Source organism: Fistularia commersonii, chromosome 3 (assembly GCF_037954325.1).
Source record: "Fistularia commersonii isolate RoL2024-O1a breed Wild chromosome 3, RoL_Fcom_v1.0, whole genome shotgun sequence".
Lineage (NCBI taxonomy): Eukaryota > Metazoa > Chordata > Actinopteri > Syngnathiformes > Fistulariidae > Fistularia > Fistularia commersonii.
Genome location: NC_141286.1, coordinates 2,821,864 through 2,841,736, shown reverse-complemented (window position 1 = coordinate 2,841,736; position 19,873 = coordinate 2,821,864). Strand labels below are relative to the sequence as shown.

Sequence of the window (19,873 nt, the reverse complement as noted above, 5' to 3'; positions counted from 1 at the left end):
CTTTAGGCAGACAGGAGAAATCCAGCATGATGCAACTGGATGGAAATAGCAGAACTTGCAGAAAAAAAAGTGATGCAAAAGGAAAATAATGCTAGTTTGTGCAGCTTTACTTTATTTTGATTAGTAATTACTGACCTCAGAAAAAAACACTTTGTGAATTGTAACGGCAACAACCAGAGATAGTTTACAGGATACAGGGTGTGACTGAAACCTTCATTTTTCTTTTGAACTAAATACACTTATTTTATGAATATTATGGGCTTAAAGAGAGCCATGGATGTAGCTGCATCTGCTCAAAGGTAGCACGCTTCCTTGGTTCCACTTCCAAACATATCCTCAGGAAGCGTTGGCACTCTGAGACATTGAGGACATGGAAATTGCACAATTAATTGATATTTCAATAGTTGTGATACTTATTTCTTAATATATACAATAATAACTGGAAAAATTAAACAAAGTCTTGAAATAAACAGCTAAAAACAGTGATTTCCGGACTATAAGCCACTACTTTTTTTACACTCTTTGAACGCTGCGGCTTAACCAATGATGCGTCTAATTTATGGATTTTGGGGGCTAATTACCTTCAAGCCCCCAAAACCTTTAGCCTCGTCACATCGGACCAATGCTTTTAATGCGCGGATGAAGATGAAGATCAGCTGGAGTAGGACGAAACGAGGATAGAAAATGGATGGATGGATGGCCTTTTTTCTTGAGTTATTTATTATCTTTATTATCGTTAGAAGGCACTGTTTGGAAAAAGGCATTTCCAGTACGTATATGTGGATATGACTGGTACGTATTTAATTAAAAGTAAAAAATTAAATAAATAAATAAAGGTGCTAGTCTCATGTCACAAGGTTAGACAAGCGCGACCTATATTTACACATAGATTTATTTGTTTAGTTTGTCCCGCTTTCCTTATTTCTCAGAGTCGATGGAATTAGCATTACTGTTAATCTTAAGGACTTAGTCGGAGACATAAACACCAAACATTTCCAGGATAACACGTTATGTTGTTTAGACATTTTCCCGCCTGTGTAGAATTTTATGAATATTGAATTGGTTATTGTACTTCAGTGCATGCGTTGGGACCTTGAAAAAGCATCAACCTCACTAGTGTCTTACCTTGTGACAATTTGCTGTTGAAATCCTCTTTCTGGTTGAGGAAATCCATGGTGTTAAAGCTTATCCTTTCATCGAGCATTTCCAGGAGCAACGCACCCAGCTGCCACACTGTGGCGGGTCCTGCACGGTACGTCTTACAAACATGATATTCAGGGGGAGCGTGCTGAATTGTTCCTAAAATACAATGGGAAACAGAGCAACGGGCTAATTGTTAGCTGGAAAAGGCCTCCTGATTTGATCACCTTTAATGCATGAGAACATGAAATAGATCCACAACCCTTACCTGAGTAACCATGGTAGGGCTTGTCTCTCACCATAGTGCTGCTGCCAAAATCAATGATTCTTACATGTGGGCGACGAGAGCCGGTTTCCACGAGGATGTTTTCCAATTTTATATCTCGGTGGAAAACTCCCGCCGAGTGCATACTGACTATTGCATCCACAAGCTGCTTCATGATATCCTGCGTCAACAAAAATGGGAATATCAGAAAAATAATAGAAATGATTGCAGTCAAGACTACTGTGCAATGTGACTTATGTGCTGGATCTATTTAGTATTACAGACAGTTCCAACCTTATGGATCAATATTTTATAGGTAAAAGATCTGATATACTTGCCAAGTCTACCTACTGGCATACAAACGGACCCCTAATATTAATCTATTTTTTGTCCCGTGCTTGATATGAAATCAGCGGCTTTCTGATATTTAATGTAAGTCCAGTGCAGGTGTTTTTATCGATTATTCAAAGGTTTATATGAGAATGTAAACTGTGACATGGGCCACCCTGACAGAACAGATCTGTGTGAGCACTGTACTGTATATGCAGATGAAAATAATCATCAAATACATGGAAATCAGAATTATTATATAATAAAATCCTGGAATGCAGAAATCATGTTCCACCTTTGCTTCCTCCTCCGTGAGGGATCCCTTATCCTGAACGTATGTGAACAGATCCACGGAGGGAACCGGTCGCTCCATAACCAGTATGTATTCTTCGTCCAGACTGTACCAGTTTTGCAAAGACACAACGGCAGCCGTACCTGCCGAATTTCTTGAATGCCTTGCTTTCATCATCATTATAACCTCTAAGGGGACATCATGCATGTTACCGTTCAAAATCTGGGGAAGAGATAATGTTGATGATGTCTCATTAGCCTCGGCATAGAAAGAAAAATGTTAAGATTTCTTTTCAATATTGTATTTTGTATTTCATTTATTTCTTTAAGTGGAACGAGAATCAAACCACAAACCAGTGGATGTGTTTCCACTTTTTCTTTGGGGATATGCTTGATTGCCACCTAAAGGTAAAAACAAACAAACAAATGAGTAACAAAAGAGAAACCAAAAGCGTGAATGTGAGAATGTGACTGGACGTATCTTTACGGTATGGAAAAATGTGGAAAACACTTACCGGTAAATGATCTGATCTTCTATATCCAGCATAGACGGATCCAAATGCTCCTTCTCCAAGCAGCTGAAGCTGTATATACTTGCTGTCAAACATTTCTGCTCACACAAATAGACAAATACGCCGGATTTTTGTCAAGGTCTTAAAAGCTTTCTACCCCTCTGAACTTTAACACAATATTAGCAGTTGTTTGTGTAATTAAGAGTCAGCTATTAGCCATTTTCATACTGTTAAAATAAGAGATTGAGAGAGATTAACTGAGGTTTACAGCAGAATAAAAGGACCTGATATCACCCTTATCATTTTAGATACAATATGTATACAAAACAAAAAAAAACAATAAACTGGGATTTTTAGATATAAACTTTTAAAAACAAAAACGTTTTGTGTTTCTGAAATATATACGGTCAAAATCTTCTCACATCAACTGGACTTTTCTTTCACCTCTCATCTATAAGAATACACCTGGAAAGATGTAAAAGGTCTTAATTGCATTTTTTGAGGCCGACCAGCTCAGGAGATGGACAGTCAAAACTAGCTGTACCGTTGAAAAGCAGTGTTTTGTCAGCTTACCTCCAGTGGCTGCAGTGGAGCCACTTTGGTTTCCGTTGTCCTGCTTGGAAGCTGCAGGTTCAGAGCAACTCCTTGATAGGACGCAGCTCCTCTGCGTGGTTGGAGCTTGGTTTAACCTTTGCTGCTCATTGCTGTCTTTCTTCCACTTCCCTCCGGTCACTAACACCTTAGTGGTTTCGTTTAGATGTGCACCACTGTTGTTTTCACTTCTCTGCCTCTTGTTGGATGCTTTACTGTCTATGCCAGACTTTCTTCTATTCCTTTTCGGCAGCATAGTGTCTGAGTGACATAAACTTGATTGATCTCCACCAAATGTGACATGAAAAGACTAGTTATGAGAGAACCTATTACATTCATTTAACCACCCCTCCAAAAGAACATGTTTTTTTAAAGCTATTTTTACATGAATAAAAGTGATATGACTTAAATGAATTGCAGTCATTTCCACATAACATTATCTTGAAAAAAAAAAAAAGGTATGAAAAATAATCTTTCATACAGGTTCTCATTCCGTAAATGAGCCTCGTAGAAATGAATGAAGGAAATTGCGCAAAACAACCCTCTAAAAAATGCATAAATGAGGTGAAATTACATTTTAAACAAATGCTATCATTGTAAATTCTTCCATGAGGTCTATGGTTTTGCACAGAAACAGCAAGCAAAGTACCTTTGCAACAACAGAGGCTCAGTCAAGTACAACATCTACTATAATGGGCTAAGAAACTTTGGCTTTTTTATGTTAGTGTGTTAACAATCTATAGCAGACAGATGAGGCACACATTGCACATTTTTTGCAAGTTGTTCAAGTGAGCTCAGCAACTTCAGTTTGCATTAAGCCAGGAAAGGATTAGCTTTGGTTGGTGTCATCATGATACTGTAGTTGGAAAAGATACTTGGCCTCAACAATGGATATTTGTTGGTTCCAGCTCAAACAAAAATGTGCTGTTGTAAAGCAACTCAATCAAATGTCTTTGTAAGTAAGAGACTTGTGACTGGCCCGATCTGTCTGACTGACCTACATCTTAAGATGATTCAGTCAGCCTACCTGCAAAGTCCAAAAGCTGGCATACTTAAAGATAAACTCTGTTTCTTCGTTCTTTCAAACAAGAGCAGCTACACAAATGTTTAGGCGTGAATAATTTTCTAAAGACTGCATCAGCTCGAGGCACTGATGTCAAATGAACGTTCTTTTTGAAGTACTCACTTGAGTCCTGTTCAGAGACTCCTGAAACACAAGTATGCAACTGCTTCACAGCCATGGTATTTAAATATTTGCCCTAGCAGACCTTTAGAGAAGCTTCAAAATATTCAGATTTTCTGTTTGTCTATCTGTTAACTGTGACAGACGGTTAACAGTGAGGTATTACAGCAGTTGGTGATGCGTTTTTTACTTGAAAGACAAAGGTGTTCCACCATTACCATGGTTTCCCTTGACTCATTCTTTAATTTACACTATGTAACTTTATTGATCCCCATAGGAGAAAAATCCCTTTGTCACAGCAGCATAAAAGCTATGTCAAAAAATTAAAAATTGAAATCAATGTGAATGGAAATAAAAATAGAGACAGAAAACAGCCGATAGCTAGACATCCATGAATAAATAGACAGCAGCAACAACAACAACAATATCAGGGATAATAATTGACAACATAAAGGAACAGTAAGGGTGAAAAATACAGAACAAGAACTAAACGACAATAGAAAAAGACAATAGTTATGACAAGAATAAAGAATAGGACTAAAGAAAATATTGCCAAAAGTATTGGCTCACCCATCCAAATAATGGGAATCAGGCCCTCTAATTACTTCCATGACCACGGGTGAATAAAATCAAGCATTTAGGCATGCAGATGCTTTTTACAAAGATTTGTGAAAGAATGGGTCGCTCTCAGTAAATTCCAGCGTGGTGCAACAAGTCCAGTCGTACAATTTCTTCACCCCTTAATATTCCACAGTCAACCGTCAACGGTATTTAAATAACACGGGAGTGTTTGGGAACGACAGCAACTCAACCACGAAGTGTTGGAACTCGTAAACCGACAGAGTGCCAACGGGTCGAACACTTTCTGCAGAGTCGATCGCTACAGACCTCCGAACATCATGCGGCCTTCAGATGAGCTGGAGTCCTTGAAACAGAAGAAGTTGGCACATTCCTCCCGGAGAGGGTAAAGGGAGTTCTGGCCAGGTCCCGTTTTCTCCAACTCCAATGTTTTTCTACCTTGAAAGACGTACCGCTCGACGAAAGCTGACGCCTTGTTGGAACTGACCGAGAGGCAGAATCACCATCCATCTAGAGGAAGTGGATGCTCATGCGCTGGGTTTTCACACGGACAGGGTTGGTGCGGTGGACTGTGACGATGCTGCAGGGATCTTCTGAGGGACCTTTGCCATCAACCAACTCGAGGGAATCCCAGTAGACCGTTTTAAACAGACAACCTGGGGGATTTTATTTCTACCTGAGCATTAGGAGGCGTGTTCTGTTCTGCTAACAATGCCAAATTGATGTTCTCTTTAGGTTGATCGCCGCGCTACTGCCATTTGAGTGTTTTCCTTTTGCATGTTTCTACTTTAAAACCCAAGTTTGAATAAATGGATTTTAAAATGAACTCAAAACTTATTCTTTCTGTTTCCTGCCTCAACTTCATAGAAGTATGCATAACTTACCAAGTAATAGGTTACTGCAATATATGCTAGTCCTCCTCTAATGTTACTTAAAATAGTTACAACATGTGTGTTTCCTACTACTAGTTATTTAAGACACTTGGCTCACTTGGTTTAAAAGTGTACAAATCGTTGCTGAACATTGTCTTCACAAAGCAGTCACACGAGACCTCAAAAGTGTTGTATTATGGAAATATACATATTCTCAATAATGGATTCCAGGCAAATTATCCAAGAAACGACTCCACTGCTGTAGCTCGCCTGAACCTGCTACCCAAATATTACACTGTCCGCAACCAGATAACTGCACATGGTTTCCAAAAAAACATAATGCTTGCACACATTTTCATGGCTGTCTCAGGAATCTGTAAAACATAACTCCGCACACCTAAGATAATCCCTCAACCTCCCGAACAAGTGACTTCTTCTACCCAATCATTTGAACGTTGAACTTCTGTGCTGGATGGAGCCCTTTGGGAACAGCAGTAACATCAAATCTCCCTGGTGTATTATGAATGAAGAGGGGCTGAAAATAGAAACCAGCAGGGTTTTTTAAGGCTCTGTGGCATAGATCAGAGCTGCTGTATGTAGGCGGTAATCATTATCATGATTGTCATTACTATCATCCGGAGAGGTTGAGGGTGGGAGCTGTGCTGATTTCAACCATTAGCTGCAGACACGGTGAGAGTCTCCCCCGCTGCTCTCATCCACACTCACAGCCAAAGCTTTGATTGCAAGTGACATGCTCCACTGTCAGAGTGCTGCACTGTCATTATATTACACTAAAAACAAAGTAAAAATGTAAATACTATGTTCCGTGAACTATGTACAGAGAATCGACTTTAGGCAACTACTGTGCTGTCGTGATTGAACACACTGTACAAATGAAGTACAGCAAGGATCTGTTACTGTGTCATGAATGAAATGGAAATTACTGTTACTGTCTACACTGAAAAAAAAATAAATAAATAAAAATAATGATAATAATAATAATAATAATAATAATAATAATATCTGTTTAGGGAGTTATCAATCAACCACTACCGTGTCTAACAATTATTTCTGAGAGATCTCCCAAAACTTTGGTTTGGTGGAGTATTTTCCATTTGTGGGGTTGAATTATTAAATTCTATGCAAGACAGAGTTGCAGATTCAACTAATATATGATTAAACCTGTTTTTTTTTCATCTTTAAATGAAAGGCTGGATCTATGGCTTGATGAGCTGAATCTACCTTGTGACTCTAACATGTTTAAATATCTAGAAATCAAGACGAAAAAAGGATACCAACACTTATACCGGTCATAAACTAATAACATAACTAATAATGTTAGTAAGTGGATAACCTCATATAAAATTTAAAATGTTATTGTCTTTACAGCCTGTATTTAATGAGAGCATACCCTGTTTTGAAAAGCATTTTTTTGCCCAACTTATAATCATTAAAAAATACATCCTAAAAATCTGGAATCAATCCTTTTGCTTGCAATAATCACTGCAGTTATTATATTTTAAGAAAAGTAAAACTAAAGAGAGAGTACCAAGTTTTCAGCTAACAAGAATGAACGCATGCATAAACAGGACAGGAGTATGTAGTCCACCCACACCTGAAGGTCAAAGGTCATTCTTTTGAAGACAACAATGTCCATATTCTGGCCTGAGAAGACAGATGGTTCGGGGGACGAGTCAAAGAAGCCATCTTTGTCAAAACTAAAGAAAAAACAAAGACATCCCTGAACAGAGGAGGCGGCCTCAGGCATGACAGGATCAATACCAAGACAGATAAGTACACGTGGACCAGCTCCATCTGTACCTCCACCACCAGAACCAGCCCCTGGTAGCTTCCACATGAGCCTCGGTCCATGTGATCCAGCAGGTTTCACTCCTTTGTTTCACGTTCATATTTCGCATTCATTCACAGAACTGAACAAGCTTCTGGGATGAGGGAGTGAACCGTCTTCGAGCGAAGGAATTCAAGTCCAGTTGCCGAGAAAAGGAGATTTCGACAAGAATTCACCATGAGCTGGATGACCTGAGAACCTCCACAGACTCATTCTGAGAAGTTTGGCTTTACCTTTTGCACAGGTAATCCCCAAAAGTTGCTCCTTTGTCACCACTAAACAGCACAGCATTAGCATAACAAACCCCTTCTACCAAGTTTCGGCCCATCAACTCTGCCATTTGCATAGGAAGCCGTCATAACCTGGACCCGCCCACCACCCTGGTAGTTCTAGTCAGACACCTCCTACAGGTCATTAGAACTGAAGAAGCCTCTCGTGAAGAAATTCAAGTCCTGCTGCCACAACATGAAAATTTTGCCAAGAATTCCCCATGACCTGGATGACCGAGAACCCCCACAGACATGGATGTACAGTAGAGCGACCAGATAATAAAAGCAAAGCAATAAAGCAGCTGCTGTGTGAAAACATGCAGGAGGTGAACCGGAGACGGCAAATTTTGAGATGTCAGCGGGTGAATGTCCGTGATTGACTGCCAACTGGTAAAGGGTGTAACCCGCCTTTCTGCCCGGTGACGGCTGGAATTCAAGCAGTTCTGCACCCCTGAGACCAGGATAAGGGGTATAGATAATAGATGAATATATAGAATTATTTTTTTGGATCTGTAAACTACAGCAGGTTCCTCATTTGCTCATGCTGCATCTTTCTGCAAAGTTTCATGAACACCTGACGGGCAGCTTTTGTGAAAACCGACTCTAAGATAAACGGCACTGAACACAGAACCTATTTGGCAGAGGTAATTACAGAGCCCTGTGCACTGAACTATAATACATCACCAGTGACACAATGAGTATGTGCAGAGGTTTCCAGGTCTTCAAATAGTGCACCTTGAACACTGTTTAAACTCTGGGATTTCACAGTAGTGCAGTTCCTGGCACCGCAGTGTCAAACGTGTGAGACAGTGGACCTTGGTGTCGTCATCGACCCCATTATCGTACATTTTACAAGACATACTTTCCAGAATATGACCATATATTATCGTATATTGCTTCCATGTTTAAAAAAAAGTTACTATTACTTTCCTTTCCTTTTCGTCACTTAACTTAGAATCTTGACAAATTTCTGCCGTAGAATCCTCCCGTGACATACATAACGGCAAATATATTTGTGAAATTTAAATAAGTTGGTAAACAAATAGGAAAAACACACACATTTGTTTCTGATCACCCTCTACACTGTTCAAGAGAACATTTGGTTTTAAGCAGTATTTTGACACTAATCCTTGTCTTACAATTCAGTTCTTACAGAACTTTCTTGGAAGGACCAATATCTGTCTCTTATCCACAGTCAGACAGCAGTTTCTCATCATGACACACTAACAGAAAAAAAATCAGTAAAAAGCTGTGACAAGTCTTCTTGTCTCTTCTTTTCTTCCTTTTTTTAAAAAAAACAATTTTTATTTATTTTTTTCCTCTACATCACTGACTGGTACATATCATGATAAAAAACAAACAGAAAAAACAAGCAAAAAATAAAAATTAAATCCACTACACATAGGAAGGATGTCTTTTTAAGAGTGTGGACATGGACAATGTCCACAATTACTAATTCTTCTAATTCTCATTTACTCTTTTAAATGACATTCATGACCACTGTTATATAAATGAAAGGTAATTTTTATAGTCACTTTTAAGAGATAATTTCCACATTCTTTAGATAGGAGCTAATTGAATAAATTGCGTGTTTTTTTAGTTCTTGACACGCAAGTAGTCCAAATATGATTCGGTTATAAACCCTCACAGCAAAAGAACACGCTCAAGGATATAGTATGTAATGTGTATTATCAGCAAATTAAAATATTGTTGTTCCATTTCTTCCCTGCAATTGTGCCAGTCTTTTTTTAAATCAGTCCTTAAATGTGCCAGTCCTTCAGCATCATTTCAGACAGAACCAAATGTTTTGAGCAGTTATCAATTTTAGGATGAAACTCAAGTTTTTGCTTTATTCTGAATGAAGATAAGATTAGCATTATTGATCCCCACAGGGGAAATTCCTTTGTCACAGCAGCGTAATGTGAAAAAAATGTGAAAAAATTGTAAAAAAAAAAAAAAAAAGTTAAATAAATGTGAATAGAAACATAAATATAGAGACAGAAGACAGAAGATAGCAAGACATCCACAAGTAAGTGGACAGCAGAAGCAGCAACGACAACAACATTAGGGATAATAATGGACAATATAAAGGAACAGTAAGGATGAAAAATACACAACCAGAACTAAAAATGACAATATAAATAGAGTGACAATAGCAATGAATAAAATAAATGAACACAATAGGCAGGGTGTGTGCGGGCTGGGACAAACAAAGATAGGAAAGAGCAGAGTTAGGGTGTGACATGTGGATGGGGAAGGTAGTGAATTCACTGGCAGTCCTCATATTCTGAAACCCCCAGATTAAGTGGTTTCATTGAATTACGCATCTGTATTGTGTTTGGTTATTTTTGGAATTATTTTTACAGATTTCCCAGCATTTTCTCCTATCTGAGAGCAGCAGCAATTCCTTGTCAGTTTCTTTGTACACCACTGGGTGTCACTATGTGAATTCTGGTTCACAGAAAACCACCTTGGAATTTGAGGGTTTGCCTAGGGTTTAGGCGGGTGCTTGAACAGATATGAATTATTTATACAGGGGTGCCTTGTGTGATGGACAGATGGATGAAGAAACGAGCTTGCTGTTGGGAACTAATGCTGGTGAACGTGTGATCCTGATGACATCAGCCCTTGCTACCAATCTGTGATTCAAAATCATTTGCAGAGTATATTAGAGCAATATGCCTCAATAATAAACACTGAAGATGGGATTTGCAATGAAATCTATATGCAATGACTCACCTGCAGACAATATATTCTGCTGCAAGTTTTTCTACTGTGTCTAGATTGGGAGTTAAGCCTGCGCTCCGTTTGCAATGCTGGCACATACGTCGGTGTGTGTTTTGAAATTTAATAACAGGCAGCATTTCTGATTTTGCATGAAAGGAGCCCGAAGCAGCCGAAGGTGGACTCACTGCAAACATGTTTGACACCCACACAAGTGTCTTGCCTTATTAGGCATTGTAAGTGCGCGCACACAAACACACACACAGACAAATACACAAAAAATACACACTCACAGTCTAACCAGTTGCCCTTAAGGAAAATCATCTCCCATCTAAGCACATTTTCTAAACATCTTACTTAGACTTGATGCCAAATGATTGCTCCTTCTGAAACATCTCATTTGACCGTCATGTGACAATGAGAAGCATGTGATAATTTCAGAAACACAGGCGACTCAAAGCTGCCGTTAATTTGGTTTAAACATTGATCTTTTGTTAGTTCACAAGATATTTGACTCATGATGTGTCATCATCTCAAAGCGGGGTCAAATATGTATAGATACACACAAATATATATATAGACAGTCACATACATATGTATATGCAAATACTTGTGTATATTAATATTATTTATTTATATAAAATATTTATATCATCTAGAGGAGTATTGATCGCAGATGTAGATTATAGATCATAGACTTTAACGCATTCTTACGTTATAGACTTTTATACTTTCTTATGTCACAACGATGCCAAAAACAGTTTTAACAATTTATTTGGGCTAGCCAACATTTTTTGCGTTTGATTTTGAAAGATTACTCAGGGATCAATCAGTAACTGATAGTAATATTTGACACTTCGGCTGCCAGTGAGTCAATGCTCGAGCAACCTGCTGCCGAAAGGCGCCTTTAGATGAAATACATTATTATTAATAACAATAATGATAATAATAATATTAATAATAATAATAGTAATTTGAAAATGTTAAAAATGATAAATGACAGTTTACATAGGTTTCAAGTGTTAATGACTCCTGGAGGGAAAATGCAGTCTGAACAAATTTTCTGTATATTTACAGTTCCATGTTTTCATGTTTGTGATGGACGGAAACTACAAGTGCGACTACTTGAAAATAAAGTTTAATTAGAAACCTTTTAGCAAAGTGAAGCAGTCTGTCTTTGATGGAAATGTGCCATATTTTGTTTTCACTGTTCAGTTCCTAACAAATCAAAAGTCTTTGTTTTTTAGACCAATTGCCAAGAGCCTTCTAGACAAGCTCCCCAGATCACTCCCAGACCCACTTAAAACCAAATTGACTCGGAGCCTGCAGGAAAGCATGCACGACTGATAAGTGAATGGGGAGGTCCTGTCGGTGAGCAGGATGACCGATGGGTCTGCCTGGTTGTCACCTTGCCGGTCAACCTCTGTCTGAGCTGATAAATGCTGGGAAAAAGTCCGCTAGTTGAGGATAATACAGCTATCTGTATATTTAGAGCAGGAGTGCAACAGAAATGGACACGGAGAACTATGTAATAAGGTGAAAATTGATAGCAGGCAGGGCACGCTAGTGTTTACTACTCAAAGAAACCCGCTTTAATAAACACCTTATCTTCTTTTCAGTGAGACATAGACAAGGGTAATATCTGAAAGAAAACAGTGAATGAGAAAAAGAGAAAATGGGAAATGAGTGAACACAATTAGCAATATATCACGGCAGACAAACTGGGGACAAAGTAGACGAGTGAAGTGCACATTTTATTGAAAGATTTCAACAAATAGATGGTCAAAGAAACCCAAAGATGCATCAAACAACCTTAAGAAAATAGATTTTTTTTGACCGTGCAGGTCACATTAGTTTCCTCAACCAGGTTCTACAAATGGAGCATGAACGAAATAAATAATAAGATGTCTTCTGTTATTTCCTTTTATTGCTAATATGGCAGAAAAAGCTAGGGCAAAAGGTGTTTTTGATTGAATTTTACAGCTATTAAAGTCAGAAAATGTCTCAAAGCTTTATTTTATTTTCATTTTGATTTGTTTTTAGCATAACATCTTGAGGGGACGTCTACTAACATGAAAAGAGCCCGTGTTACCCCAAAAGCTTTTTATCTTGAAATATTTTGGTATTTTGGCACCTTCTGTTGCTTTTTTTTTCACCCCGAATTGTTTAAACAATCTCTCCACAGGCTACCTGCTCTCACGAAGGTAACAGGATTATAGCAGAACATGAAACAGTACAAATGATCCGAAGCTAAAGACAGGTGGCCAGGGAGATACTGAAAGGAGACCAAGTCCTTTCATGTCTGATAGTTGCCAGAATGGCCAAAAAGCAAAAATGGAGAAAAGAAGACTTTTTTAATGTATCAATGAGCTTGATTTTACAGATTAATTTTCTGTTAAAGCGGATGAAGCGTTTCCACGTGATAAAGAATTTGATAGTCTGCATATGATTGGAAAACCACCGCAAGCCTTTTTTTTTGGAGTATTTGAATAAGAATCAGAATATAAGCAGAATATAATTCTATATATAACATTAAGTCTTCTTTTCCTTGGTCCATCCTGACATTTTCAAAAGAAAAGAGATTAAGATGTCAAAAGAAAAGAAAAAAAAAAACCCTAACTGTCAAGCTTATTTGAGACAAAACACCTGCACAAATGTGAATTGGGTTTCTGTTTTGAAAATATCTAGAGGGCAATAAATTTGATTTAACAAAGTGCACAGCAACCCTGCATGAAGGTAACCTTCTAAATGCAGCTGCAGGAATAACATGAAAGTCTGATCAAATGAAACCGAAGAGAAGAAAAGCCTCTCGGTTAAAAACAGTCCCCTCCAAGAATAAAAAAAATAAAAAACATTTGCAAACTTCAACAGCTTTTTAAACATTCACTTCAAATCAAGATGAAAATATAGATGCGCATTTGTTCTTGCACAGAAAAACTGAGAAGGTGATTTGACATAGGCATGAAGATATGTTGTGTAAAGATGACGGCAGAGCTTTTTCCAAGGTCCACAGGAAGTTAGACAAGGTGCTCACACTAGTTTCTACTTATCAAGGATAAAATATAGATGAGGGGTGCAAGGCTGCCCCCACTGAGGGCCATTGCTTTTATCTGAAACACAGAGGAAAGCATTGTCTGTTTTCCTCAATTAAACTGGGTCATATTTTCTAAACTTTATTTTCTTTTTTTTTGAGTGGAAACTGAAAATAGCCTCTGTCAACACCGATATGTTTTAAAAGGCAAATTTCATTTCTACACTTGTTTCCTGTATCCTCAGCTGCGAGTTCACATCTCAACCCATTCGACTCCTGCTTTTTGAGGGCGTCTCCAGCATTACAAAAAAAAACCAATTGTTTTTTTCTGTGTGTTTTGATCATAATCTTATGCTCAGGTTAGACAGTTGGTAAGGTTGTGGACTGCTGGAGGTTTGCAAATGTCACAGTTCATCAGTGGATAACGCTTTTTATTATGTCATCAGGCTGTTTGTTCCTATGAATGCAAGCAAAACCTGTTTTAGTATATTACTTGTTTATAACCTTGTAAACCATTTCAAATCTTAGATTAAAATGCTGAAATAAAGCCAAGCACTATACATGCATACAGTTCTGAGAGCAGGTAGACCCTGCTTCAGTCAAGCTACAAATGCTGGACGGAAAAGGGGGAAATCAGCATTAACTTGTATTTTCAGGAAAAAAAAAACCCTCATATCTTGAATTTCTCAGTGCTTCTCACTGTCTCCCATCAATGACGATGGGATGTGTTCATTCTCAGTGATTCTAAAGGAGAATGGAGATCACCTTCTTCTTAACAGCTCATTTTGTGCTGCTGTCAATGCATTTTATTGACTTTCTTTCTCTCTATTTTTTGGAAAGCACCACAAAAGAAAATTGGATTGGATGTTTGAAATTTGTACTGGGTCGAGATAGTTATTTTTTTCTATAAATGATAGTCTCAAAGAATAGGGTAGATGTGCTAAATAGCAGGCTCTGTTCTGATAGCATTTCTCTGACAGCATCCCTCAAAGGGATGACTTGCATGGTCAGGTTTCTCTTTTGGAAGTATTCACCAACTAAATTTAATGAAGAATATACTTTGCAAGCTGTCCTTGTTCAATTTCTATAATGTCACTGTCAAAATCACTTAAAAATTTGCATTTAATTTAGTTGGAAATGTGTCACAATGCCTCTGACTGTCTTTCAGGTTTTGTATAAGGGGGCAGTTGGCATTATTTCCCCTTTTGTGGGTTGATTTAAGCACATTCTATTTTACTCATTGTAAGAAACATCTCCTTTAACAAGAATATCATGCTTGGCAAAAAAATGCTGTAGAAAGAAATGGATTAGGTGAATAATAGATTTGAAAACAAGATGCATAATGAAGTGTTTTCCAGTCAGCTTTTAATTCTAACCTGGATGCCTTTGCTAAAATGTGATGCGATACAAGCTTTGATATGACTGAATGAATAAGGGAATGAAAACATCTGGCTCAGTGATGTCTCACTGGCCAAATATGCAGAGCTGTACCTCTAAAATAAACCGAAACAAAACAAAAAAAAAAAATCTGAGATTCGTTACACGAAAATTAATCAGCAACACAAGGTTGTTGGTTTTTTTTTTGTTTTGTTGTAAAAACATTATCCTCCAGGCATAAATAATGCAAAAAAAAACCACACACTCAGATTAGTTTAATATCTCATTTGCATGTGTTTAAAAGAGAAATCAAGGTCATAGGAGCTATTTTCACTAAAACTTTTTTTTTTCCCCCACTTCTATTCAAAATTCAAATCATGCAAATACAATCTTAGCGAAGGACCACGTATTTTACTGCTGTAAAATTTACTGCTGTCACAGACACTCCATTACAAGAAACAACGTCATGGAGTATTAAAATGCCACTGGGGAAAAAAAATGGAAGCACTAAAAGCAGAATGTACTCAATGGATCAGAAGTGAGAGCATTTATCATTTTTTTTACTTTCTTATAGCACACTGTATTAATCTGCTCAAATATTAAAATTTAGTGAAGTAAATGTAACCAGGTAACCTGGTTACATTGTAACCTGGTGGCGCAGCGGTTAGCGTGGTTCAGTCTCACAGCAGGATCCTAGTTCCTTGTTCATGTATGCATGTTCTCCTGGTGTCCAAACCACAGTCCAAAAACATGCAGCAGGTTAACTGGAAAAAAAATGGGAAAATTGTCGAAAAGAGTGAGTGAATGACTGTTTGTCAGTCTGTATATGTGGCGCTGTGATTGGCTGGCAACCAGTCCAGGGTGTAGTAATGACAGTTTGGATAGGCTCCAGCATCCTGAGTGCAGGATAAGCAGCAGACGATGGATGAATGGATGAATGTAACTGCATATGCAAATCCTACTGTGAAGTGCAAACACTCCAAAATCACTCAAGTACACTCTGAGTAAATGTACTAAGCAATTTTCCCCTCACTGCACAATATAACACTAAAAGTATTTAAAATGCAAGTAGTGTCGTCGATGTCCAGAGAAATAGTGACAGTGTAAACAGCAGGAGAGCAACGTGCCATCACATCTACTCAGCTGCAAACAAAATAGACAAACCATTGCAGTCAAAGATCCCTGCTCCACATGTGGGGCCGCCTCTGATAGGGGCCCTTGATGAAACTGTGAAGTGAAGCACTTTACAGTTTCGATAGCGATGGAAACTTGTTGTAAAAAGAAAATGTAGAGCAAAAATCACCCCTTTGGTCTGATGAAAGTCTCGTGAAAAAACACAACTCATTTCGATAGTGTTATATAGTGCACTTCTGCGCATTCTTTTATGAAGGATGGATGGAGACAGTCTGAGCCTGACGGCCTGTATTTCCTACCTTATTCCTTGCTAAGCATCACATAAAACACAACAAAAATATATACACTGCTCAAAAAAACAAAGCGAGCACTAAAATACACATCCGAGATCTGAATGAATGAAATATTCTTATTAAATACATTGTTCATAAGCTCAGCGGTTAGCATTTCTATCTTGGGTCCCTGACGCAGCGAGTTGGTTGTGCCTCCATATATCTTTCTCCTTTACGTCATCTCCTGATTGGTCCCTTCTTCAACCTTTACCTTATGTGGGTTTCTTTGTCCCTTTCTGATGGTCTCCTGTCAGTTCCACCCCTCACGAGTTAACCAACCTCTAGAGTCAGCATGTTATCCTCGTCTCCAGAGCCACCCCACATTTTCCACAGTTGTCACTTAATAGCTTCCCTGTTTATTCCTTCTATGACCTTTGACCCGCTTTCCTGTTTTTTATTGCTGTCCGGTCAGGAGATATCTGGTCCTGCTTTTCCGTCACCCTCAGCTTGACCTTATCAATACTTCTCCCTATCGCAATGGCAGGATGTCACCCACAATAGCGACAAAACTTTTAACAGTCCATGTCCCTAACTGAAGTGTCGTCCCTCAGGCTTGCTACTCCAGGACTCATGAATGACCCCTCTTTGGTGTTTAACATTAATGATGACCGTGTACGACACGGAGGTCATTTGTGATTTCGCTAATGGTAAAAGCTTTTGTAATCATTACCGATAAAAAAAACAGGAAGTGTAAATAGTGAACAATAAAATATTCAATCTGCTAAGTGTTTAACAACACACTTCTGTCGTAAAATAGATAACTAAATCAATACACTTGAAATAAAAATAAATAAATTAAAAATCTGTGTGTGAAGTCTTTGCCTCCCGAAGTGGATGCTCCTGTAAAAATGCTTTTTATTCTGCTTTTTCTCACCCCGTCAAAAGCGTACTTTCTCGCCTGGGGCTTGATCTTCACCTCCACTTCATTTTACCCAGACAGGCGATTCGTCTCCACGACCTTAAATCATCAGTGTTATTGCATTTGCATTTCAGCCACTCCATTTTCTGCTTTGAGTATCCGAGTGCAGTCTTTTATGTATTCATATCAAACACCTGGTGAACAATAGCCACCACTCAGCAAATAACTGTGATGAGCGTTGGTTGCGTTCCCTCCTGGGGCCTGATTTTTAAACACTAATATGCATTCTGAAATGCATGCAGTCCTTTTTTTTTTTTTTTGCAGATCGTTACTTAGCAAACAAGTGTTCGAGGTGATTATTTGGCTCCCCCATCATAACGCCGGGAAACATCTACACAGTTTTTGAGCACAGCATTACAGAGCATTGACTGGCAATAACATGAAAGTGGAAATTCAAACAAAGATAATGCTTTAATTACATTCAAATTAATGTCGTGTGCTTATTTCAAAACCTCATAATGATTTGACACAATTTGCCTTGTTTCCATTGTGAGTGCAAGCATGTCTGATTGACTGTGTTGAATGTTAGACAGCTGTAAATTTCAATCTGTTTGCCGAATGTCTACATTTATTGAAGTTTATCACTCATTTATATTCATACCATCCGCATTAATGTATATAACTACGCACTGGGTAAATAACTTGTCTGTCTATTTATTTTTATAAAAACCTGTACATACCATCATCGCAAAATGTCACTTTGCCTGCACAATGACACTTAAAAATCTTGATCACCACCCTTTGAATATCCATGTCAGAAATGATAAAAACTCGATGGATGGCCGAAATATTGCTTCTAGCTGCTTAAAACTCCAATATAACATTTTAGAATTCTAGAGGACATTTTTGAGAGGGTTCAGGCACTATTTTGACCTTCAAAAGAAATATTTCAAAAGCTTTTGATATATGTCAGCTCCCATACCCTTTGAGAGTCAGGTACAACATTCAGGTGTCCAAAAGGAATCGATATTGTGATGGTGCATTTATCATAAGGGTGACATGAACAATTTTGTCACACACGGATCAATGTTAATGTGATATAACATCACTGCAAAGTAGAATACGCGGTATTTAGAGAAGGGTGCGTCAGCACAGTGTGGTAAAGGTAATGTGGTAGGACGTCAGTACATATTTTGTTTCAGGGAAGATGGGATGGGATGAAGGGATGTCTGTCATGCTCTGAGTCTATCAAACACTATTTACACACACACACAGACACACACTTATTAGTCTTGATATCTATTCCTAGACAAGAACGGTAAAAAAAACAGTAACCAATGCTCCAAATCATGGATTGCAACACCAACTAACAGTTTTCCCCACCTGTAGCTCCAACACACCATGTCCATTCTTATATTTTTAATTTCCTTTTTTTCAAATTTCATTAATGTATGTTTCTTTAACCCTCATATTATGTAAATTTGACCCATTTCACCCATTGACCCAATGGGTCAAATTGACCCTTAACATAATATGAGGGTTAAAACATCCAAGATATTAATGATATATCTTCCTCTTATTCATTAAAATCAACATTTAAAAAATCATCAATTGATTACAAACATGTATTCACAACAGATTCCAGTGAAAATATATGTTTGTGAATTGTTTGGCATTTTGCTGAGTTCTCAATTTTGTGCATTCACACACATTTTGTTATGACTGTGAAGTTTCACACATCTGACCCAGGGAGTTACATCAGCCAACACGTCTACAAATCTAAAACTGTGTTATGCTGAAGAGTGAGGGGGAACTAAAGATTAAACTTTTAGGCAAAGGTAGCCATATCTAATTTTTCATTTGCTCATAACTGACATAACTTGGCCATCTGAGTCTATTCTGTAGCTTAACTGTTTCTGAAACCAGGTCATTTAGATCTACAGCCTCTGTTTTATCTACCTTCACCTTATATCTAGAATAATATGATAAGAACTCCTTCAGACATGGGATCGTTGAGCTGGGTTCTATTAAATATAAAAAAACATCACCTGCATACAAGAAATTTTTGTGTTCTTCTTTATGTAATTGTCATCTCCAATGAGCTGGCTCAGCGGCTCAATGCTAATAGCAATCATCAGGGGTGATAAAGAGCAACCTTGTCTGCATGTAACTCTCTATGATCTGTAGCCATTAACCTTAATGGCTGCGTGTGGGGATGAATCAAGTGTTTGAATCCAATTTATGAAATTAGGACCAAATCCAAATCGTTTTGTTTGAAGTAGATATTGCCATGATGCCCCATCAATGCTTTTTGTGCATCTATAGATACGATTATTGACTCTAATTTCATATCTTTTCGATGAGATGCTATATTTAATAAGCATCGCACATTATCTCCATAACACCTTCCAGTGATGAAGACTGGTTGGTCAGGGTTGATAATTTATGTAATTACATTGCTAAAAAAAACAAAGGGAACACTAAGATTAGCACATCCGAGAAATGAATGAATGAAATATTCTTATTAAATACTTT

At 37.9% G+C, this 19,873-nt stretch overlaps 1 protein-coding gene across 1 annotated transcript; it reads right to left on the bottom strand.

Annotated features, from left to right (window-relative positions):
- Positions 1–253: 253 nt before the first annotated feature.
- Positions 254–3,385, bottom strand: LOC147235219 (serine/threonine-protein kinase pim-1-like). The gene is made up of 7 exons (XM_086177918.1): positions 3,112–3,385; positions 2,542–2,636; positions 2,381–2,428; positions 2,031–2,249; positions 1,409–1,586; positions 1,126–1,299; positions 254–354 (listed from the first exon to the last, which is right to left on the bottom strand). The coding sequence occupies exons 1-7, from the start codon at positions 3,383–3,385 to the stop codon at positions 254–256; spliced, it is 1,089 nt and encodes a 362-aa protein (XP_086034044.1).
- Positions 3,386–19,873: the final 16,488 nt, after the last annotated feature.

Excerpts from the sequence above, each read along its gene's own strand:
- LOC147235219 (XM_086177918.1), bottom strand. The coding sequence starts at position 3,385 with ATGCTGCCGAAAAGGAATAGAAGAAAGTCTGGCATAGACAGTAAAGCA. Across the intron at positions 2,250-2,380 it reads AAGTGGAAACACATCCACTG|ATTTTGAACGGTAACATGCA; the intron begins GTTTGTGGTTTG and ends TCTCTTCCCCAG. Across the intron at positions 1,587-2,030 it reads TCACGGAGGAGGAAGCAAAG|GATATCATGAAGCAGCTTGT; the intron begins GTGGAACATGAT and ends TTGTTGACGCAG.